Source organism: Micromys minutus (assembly GCF_963924665.1).
Source record: "Micromys minutus genome assembly, chromosome: 10".
Lineage (NCBI taxonomy): Eukaryota > Metazoa > Chordata > Mammalia > Rodentia > Muridae > Micromys > Micromys minutus.
This window is the reverse complement of record NC_137979.1, coordinates 25,082,373-25,091,296: the sequence shown is the minus strand read 5'-3', so window position 1 is coordinate 25,091,296 and position 8,924 is coordinate 25,082,373. Positions and strand designations below refer to the sequence as shown.

General features: G+C 33.9%; 1 protein-coding gene across 1 annotated transcript; it reads right to left on the bottom strand.

Moving 5' to 3' along the window:
* Nucleotides 1-1,776: 1,776 nt before the first annotated feature.
* Nucleotides 1,777-2,712, bottom strand: LOC308426170 (olfactory receptor 1468-like; the record flags this gene model as incomplete). Its single annotated transcript, XM_080923929.1, has 1 exon — nt 1,777-2,712. One exon carries the CDS (start codon nt 2,710-2,712, stop codon nt 1,777-1,779), a length of 936 nt encoding a protein of 311 aa, XP_080780055.1.
* Nucleotides 2,713-8,924: the final 6,212 nt, after the last annotated feature.

Genomic DNA, 8,924 nt, shown 5'->3' with positions numbered 1-8,924 from the left:
AGAAGAGGCAGCAGAAGAAATGAATAAAAAATAAACGGAAGCCTAACCCATGTCATCCTGATGCCAAGAGGATGGTGGATCTCTTCTTTCAGGTATGAGAGAAAGTGAAAAGAACCTGTATATTCACCTAGTCTTGCCTCATACATGGGTTCAGATCTTTACAATGTTTGATATGGAAGGTTGTCAATTCCCCCATTTCCAGTCACAGAACAAATTAGGTTACCTTCTCTAATTGCCTTTTATGAAGAATAAAATAAACATATCTATAAAGTTTTTAAATCCAAAACTTAAAAATGTACAAATGAACAAAATATTTTCATCCTTAAAATGGTGCAACTTGCCTCTAGTTCATTGTTTATAAGTGGAACAAAATTACAGTATGTGGGCATTATATAATTACCAGGAATATACAAACTATAATACTATAGTAACAGTGTTACCAAAATTTATTTTTGCTAAGGACATCTCTGAAAATATTACAGAAATAGAAAAATGAACTAGAAGAAGGAGACCACTTTGGTATAAAATTGTGTGCAATTTTCTATAGGATGCTATATGTGGGATACTTTACCATGTATCAGAAAGGGTGAGTTTTTTGTGCTGAATGTGGAAATCATGTTACAAAACATATTTTAAAAATGAGGCCACAGACAATGCAAACTTCTGAATACAATAAGATCCTGGAACACATTTTAATTATATGTGGACTGGAGATGTCATTTAGAAATATATAGCAAAAGAGCAATTATTACCATACTTTTGCTACTTTATGAGCTTTTATTTCTACTTTCTCATTTCTTATCTATTCTAACCCTGATAAACTTAGTAGGAGAGAAATAAGGCTAAGGGAAAATAGTATATTGAATTTGCTATTCACTTTCTGCTGATTAGGGACACCACGGTCCCTGCGACAATTTTGATTTTTTGTTACATGATATGTCCGATCTGCAACAGTAAGTGCAACATCAGTCACCAGGAACAGCAGAAACAGAGAAGAAACAGTAGCAGTAGCAGTAACAGCAGCTATTTTATCCCCTCTTGGGGATCTTATATTTTTATACTAGCCAGGAGAACACAGAATTTCAAATATCATACATATGTAGAATAATCTGCAGATGACAAAATCACACTTATTCTGGAAGAGGAAGTAATTTACATTCTGCAGCTATGGACAATATGAAACTGCCTTTTCTTTCACACCTGGATTACAATGAAAATATATTACTTATGCTCAATCCTTACACACCAAAAAAAAAAAAAAAAAAAAAAACAAAAAAACAAAAAAAAAACAAAACAAAACAACAACAACAAAAAAAAAAAAACGGTGACTAATTATTCCGGGTTACATCCTGTTTTACAGGTACTTTTTGCTCATTGTAACTAGTAAGACCTTAATGCAGAGTATCAAATCTTAAAAAAAAGAGCCAAGCACTGACAGAAATGTATTTGTATATCTATTGAAAAATGTTTAAAAATTTTTTCCTTTTATCTTTGCTTTGTAAAATAATGTTTAAAAAAATAGAAAAAGAAAAAAAGAAAAGAAAATGTTTATATGGTCTTAAAGAAATGAAAATTCTCACTACCAATTCTTATTTAGTAGTTTTCTTGAATGGAGGCAGAGTGGGATTCCTAGTGAATACACATTTTACATAAGAAATATATTGAATGCTCATTTAATGGAATAGGCTAAAGTGAGAAAAAATTAGGTAAAGCTAGTACACCTATCAATATATCTACTTGATTGTGTTATAAAAAGTTCAAAGATGGTTATCATCATCAGAGAAGAGATTTCTTTTGAAGCACTTTTTTTAGAGCTTCTTTCATGTCTCTGTTTCTTAGGCTATAGATGAAAGGGTTCAGCATCGGAGTCACCACTGTGTACATCATGGCCATGACAGTGTCCTTCAGAGTGGAGTTATTAGCAGAGGGTCCTAAATATAGGCCAATAATTGTGCCATAGAACAGTGACACTACAGATAGGTGAGAACCACAAGTGGAGAAGACCTTGTGGATGCCACGAGTTGAGGGGACCTTAAGGATGGAGGAGACGATACGGGCATAAGACACTATGATGAGTAGAAATGGGACTATCACAACTGGCCCTCCTATGAAAACTATCATTAACTCATTAATGTGAGTATCAGAGCAGGCCAGCTTCAGGAGAGCAGACAGATCACAGAAGAAATGGGGGATCATATTGTTTTCACAGAAAGACAACCTAGTCAAGAGCAAAGTTTGTAACGTGGCATACATCGTGGTCAGTACCCAAGACAGCATCAGCAGACTCACACAGAGCATTGGGCTCATGATGCTGGTGTAATGAAGGGGAAAGCAGATGGCCACATAGCGGTCATAGGCCATGACCACAAGGAGGAAGTTCTCAAGGGCTGCAAAAAACAAAAAAAAGTACATTTGTGTCAGGCAGCCTGCATAGGAGATGGATGGAACTTGGCTCCGCATGTTCTGCAGCAACTTGGGCATTGTGACAGAGGAAAAGCAGAGATCAGAGAAGGACAAGTTGCTGAGAAACAAGTACATGGGTGTGTGGAGATGAGAGTCCAGGTAAATGAGGATGATGATGATGAGGTTCCCCAGGATGGTGGTGAGGTACATGGCCAGAAACAGGATAAAGAACAACATTTTGTGTTGTTGGGCGATGGGCAGGCCCAAAAGGAGGAATTGGGAGATGATGGTCTGGTTGTGTCCAGGCATGATTTTCCTGTAATACCTGTAAGAATAATAGTAGACTAATTGTAAAATTAAAAGAAAAATGAATGTATATGTAAGACAAGTGTTTTACAATAATCTCATATTCATCCCATTATCTCTATCTCAAACAGCTAGAATTTCTATAGCAATAAATAACTTCATTCTTTGGTTTCTTTTGTGTGTTTCATTATTTAATCCTTTTAATTCTACTTTTGCCTGAGATACAAAATGTTTTTGTTTTTCTCTTACTTGCCATCTTGTTATGTGGTTTCAGAAATTATGAATTTTGTTCAACTCTGACAGTTTTGTGTGTCTCAATATTCTCTAAGACTCATTGAGGATTGTTTTATTTTATGATTGTATGTCTACACATATGAAAACTTCATGCCCTTTAATGGTTTAGATTACAACTTAAGTCTCAGGTTTGATTTCTGTCTTATTTTAGAGAACTCTCATTTCCAATGATGAGTGATTTTTCCCTAGAATGTACATTATACCTTCTAAACACAACAGATTCAAAATAAAACTTCCATCTTCAGATTCCTCCTCCTCTTTCCCATCCTCCTTCCCCCTTTCATATTATTCAAAGTAACCTGAGATCAAAGCTGAAATCAGAGAGTTTAATTTCATTCATTCACTCATTTATTTCACTGTCTATACCTCATTAGTAAATGTTGTCAGCACTAAAGTTTATATTTTATTTTTATCTTTATCTTAATTATTACTTAGACACACGTATTATCTCACTTAAACTATTGAAACCATCTCTCAAATATCCTTTTTGATCCCCAAACTTCCATACATTCCTCAAACAGCTTCCTTTGCTCTTTACATGTAAAGTAAAAATTCACCCTTCCTTGCCAATGATTTTTTTTTTTGGAGTCTCAGTGATTGGATGATAAAATCTAAACTTCTTTCAGAGTCACACTTGACTTTGATATGCCTGTTTCTCTACTTCTACCACTACACTTTATCATACAAATATTCTCTGTTCTATTCTTCACCTCTGCTGGGTTTTAGGCTATATTTTCAAGTGCTCTACCTTTCACACTAAATAATCCTTTTGTCTGACAATTTTTCTTTTTGCTTAAACTTGCCTGGATTACTATTTATAATTCAGGTATAGTACCTCTGTCTTCTAACATAAATTATCCAAGTCTGTATATAGTAGGTGAGAACTGCTAACATTTTTCCACCTTGTCTGGTACTTATCTAACACAGCATTAAATGCTTCATTCAGCTTCTTATAACTGATTCCCAGCAGACTGTAAACTCCATTCAGTAGGGCATCTTGCTTCTTGACTACATTTACCCAATATATTGATAATATCATAGCTGCATTTTACACTAGGAAATGTAGTTGTTTCATCTTCAAAGACATCAATGACTGATGAAATTAGAACATCTATCACTGTTGTTTGTCTCCGGCAAGAATTTCCAGGATAAACCTTTTACATCTCATTTTGACTTTCTGTTATTATTTTGTACACACGACCGGCCAATAGTACAAAGCTTTATGTTTGAGACTTATTTAGGTTACCAGGTCAAATGACACTTTGCACATCTTTATATTTCATTCTTTGTAATGTCATTGATATCAGTATGCTAAGAAAAATATGATGGAAATTTTAGTAACTGTGGGAATATTTATTTACTAGTTTTATGTGGGCTTTTTACCTAATATCCATGCACTAAGTACTCATTAGCTTAATTTGTCAATTCAGCTTTGCCCTTTCATTAGTATTGTACAGTGAAGTTAAAATTTACCTCGTACACTTTGATTGATGGAAATTCCCAGGTATAAGGTGATGGCTTCATACACAAAACTGTATGAATTAATGAAACAATCTGCAATCTCCCAAGGAAGAAAGAACTCTGGATGTTGAGTGCCTTTAGTTTCAAGCCTGTAGTTTCCATGTCTGCCCTGTATATCAAGTCCCATACAGTTTTCAGATTAATCAGTTCATAGTGAGAGATGATTTATAAAAAATTTACCTTAATTCTCACTTTCTTATAATGAATTTCTTCCTGTGTGCACACTTATTTGTGGATATATTATAGCTGCTTTGGATTTCTGAAGTATTCTGATATCAATAAATACAAGTATACATTAAATCTGGCAATTGAAACATAAAGCCTTACAATAAGACCAAGTGCCTACATCTCCCTCTAAAAATGCTTATTTTCTCTTCATTAGCACATGTTATACTTCAAAGTTATCTGCAAACCATAAGAGAATGAAAATATCTAGTGAAAACTTTACTCTGCTTTTAGGCACTTTCCTTCCATTATAACTGAGAAGATGACATTTCTAATGTTGAGTGTGACTATGGATCAGAGATGAGAAAGTCCACATGTAAATACTGCATGAAGTAAACAGCTTCGTGTTTTCTAGACCTATGAGATTCCAAGTTCTCTGGCTGTAATAAACCTAAGAATCTTTTCAGATGGTGCCTCTAAAATGTAACATGAGTAAAAATAACTGAATACTTATTCAAATATTGATATTATCCTCCAATTATAATACTAGCATTTTTATTTGCACTCAGAAAAAGAGAGTTGCTGTGGTAAATTGAATGATCTACCTTTTAATTTATAGTTCAGTATTGTCTTCAGAAAAAATGGAGTTCCATTCCTGATATGAGATCAATGCAGATCTTTGAAATCTCCTGAGATATGTTTAAAATAAAAAAAGTCTCAGAACTACTGAATAAAATCTGCATAGATTACAGAGCTGCTGCTACACCGAAGTGCCAGAGACTGGTGAGAAGGTAATGTGCTGCAACATTAATGAATATAATCATTAAAATATATCTAAGTATTACAGTTACCATGCTGTGGAAGTTTATGGAAACTGGAAAAACAGAGGCATATTGAATAGGTAAGTATTGCCTCTAAAACCTCACACAGAGAATATCATACAACCTAGGAAAACTAGATCATTCTTCCCAACTCACCTATGATGTATTGAATTGACTCAGAGTTACCAGTCTGAGATCCTAATTCCATATTAATTGTAGACCTATGAAGTAGTGCCTCTATGTTCATAAAATCTGTGTATTATTGCTGCTTATATGGACCATCATGGGCCTAAGGGAACCTGCTCTCAGGAGTCCAGATCTTGGAATAAGTTAATAAAAACACATTAATTAGTCAGAACCTTTCTGGAACAATTAAGAGTCCTGCAACTGGGAGTGATCTAGCCCTGATGACATTTGTGTAGGGGAAAAAGGTAATGTCATGGAACTCACACGTGAATGTATAGTCATAAATTCCATTGGTATTGACAAAAATCCTTCATGGCTACAACATATTTTATGGAGTATTAAAAGTACAATTGGAAGATTACTAAAGTATGTAAGCACAATACTTTGCATAACTTAAAATATATCAGAAGCATTACAATTCAAACTAGAATCCATCAGATTTTGTGGCAGCAAATTACAAAAAGAAGTATATACTTGGGAAAGGTTAAAATATTACCTACACTCAATACAACCTATGTTGCTGTAAACAGGCCCTAAGAAAGTAACTAAAATGTCGTGTGTGTGTGTGTGTGTGTGTGTGTGTGTGTGTGCATGTATATGTAAATGTGTGTATGTATATGCCCCTTTTCTGTATTTGTCAATAAATAAAAAACTCCTTTAATTCATATCCAATTAATTTTGAGGAAAATGTTGAAAAGCTTAAGCATCCTTGAATTTTTAGGTGAATCTAAACAACCCATTTCACCATCATATTACAATGATTGTTCATATAACCATAGATGAAATATTAACTTCTGCTCTAAATGTCTATGGCCCTTGGTTATCACCATTTGGTTCCCATGCTTTATAGATGCTTTATGTAGTGCTATGCTGAAAATTTTTATTTTGGTGTAATCTACATATCTATTGGTTTTACAATGATTAGATTAATATATATCACACTAACATTTGATTTTTACATGACACTATAAGGTCAGTTCTATCTTGTAGTTGTGTATAAAAATCCAAGAAGTATTAAGTTACCTGTATCATTTATTCCATAATGAATGACAACCATACTTTTTGTATAGCATTTTATAGAATTATTATGCTATAGTTATAATATATTTTCTCAAACTCGTGTAGAAGGCTTCATTCGAAATACAGTGTTCTGAGGGATTTGCAGACATCTTGGTATCTTTACACCCCTGACACTGTCAGTATACTCCTCCCGTGATGAGTAACTATTTGAAAACATTGTAGAGAGATTGGAGACACTAAGATGTAACACGTGTTTGGAGGAAGTAGACCACAAGCATATTTTTGAAGGGCACACTTGTTTTTGTTGTATCATTTCTCTTTGCTTCCTGGTTGCTGTGGGGTGAATAGTTTTATTTTTTTCTCCTGATGTATAACTTCAATATAAGATCAGGATTGTTAAGCCATATGACCATGGAAAAACTTATGAAACAATGATTAGAATATCCCTTTTTTTAAAAAAGTAGTTTATTTCAGCTATTTAGTCACAGAGGTCAAGGACTGACTAAAGGAACAGATATTGCCCAGCAGATGAGCATACAGTTGGGAACTATACATACTTTGTATAATACTGTCTGTCCTTTGTCTCCAAATTTATTTTATCCATAGAACTGGAACCAATTATATACTTAAATTAGTTGAACTCGATAACAACTCACTTCTGTCTTTCTGAATATGCTTTCAGTTTTTTTCACTGAAACCTATCTGGATCAAAGAGAAAGGTGTCATAATATATTGACTTAACACTCGTGAAAATACTGAGGTCTTGCTTTTCTTGTGAGAATTCTTTTAGATGATCAGATAGATAGGATGGGATTATTTTTGTGCATATGAATATTTTCACAAAATAATTGGAAGGCTTTACATCTGTGACATCACTTTTGTAAAGAGCAATCAATAGATTTGGCAATAGCCTGGGTGATTTGCAAGTTTTCATACTGCCCCCTTTACAAATACTTTGAGTAGACTAAACATATTCAGGACACTGAATATTTGTTTACCACCTGAGGGCAATATTCTATTGTTGAAAACAGCACCAATACATGTCAGAGAGCACCATGTTGATGCCTACACAGAGCCTTAACTCCTATTAAATATTTTCATGTCACTAGAAGTTATTCTGTACTGCACTGGAGTTGAATTGTAAACAGTAACTTAGCTATAAATCTTTTCATCTTTGTTGAGTTACCCTCTCCGACTCCTTAAAGTGCCGCATTGCACCTAGCAGTTGAAGAACAGAGTATAAGCTTTCACACATTATATCAGAAACAAAGGTTTTTTTATTTGTACTATAAAAATGTGATTTTTGCTGTCAATTCAGTACTTTTTTATTGAAAATGTTTATAACTTTGCTTTTAAAATTTCTTATGAAACCATTTACAAATTATACAATTAAATTAATAAAATGCTTTCATCACAAAAATCTTTTTATCTACAATAATGACCCATGTACATGATATGCTGATGTAAAAGGGGCACAAAAGTTGTGAGGTAACTACCATTACCTGATTTATTTTTGTTTGTTCAACAAAATACAATATAGTCAATACAATACTGATACAGTACAAAAAAAAAAAAAACCCTTCATATGAAGGCTGGACAATAGAACCCAACAGAATAAAAAGAGACCCAATGGAATGCACAAGAAATAGAGACCCACTCATTTACACACTCAGAAATTTCATAAAAGTTCTAAGTTAAAAGCTAAAATATGTACCTAGAGAACTTGGTGCAGACCTATGCTTGCCATGTGCTTTGGTCTCTCTGTGTACAGATAAGTGTTGCTCATTTTATTCAAGGAATCTTAATCTCCTGGTATTCTCTATCCCCTTTGGCCCTTATAATCTTTCTTTCTTTGGAGTTGCATTAGCTCTGAGGAGAGGGAGTTGATGAAAAAAATTCCATTTACATCTTTGTGTTCCAAGGATGCTCTGTCTATCAACTGGCTGTGGAATTCTGCATCTGTTCCTGTGTGCTACAGGAAGGAGTATTTTATCATCAATGATGATTAGTGAATAAGGCACGGATCTCTGAGTATAGCAGTGTGAAATTTGGAATAATTTTATTGCTAAGTGTTTTTCATTTTTCTTTTTTAGACCAGAAGTATTTGGTTTACCCTAGGACTCAAGGCTATCTAGTCTCTGATTCTTGATTACCTATCTAATATTGGGTATGGAATTCACCTTTTGAAGTAGACTTTAAACCAAATGA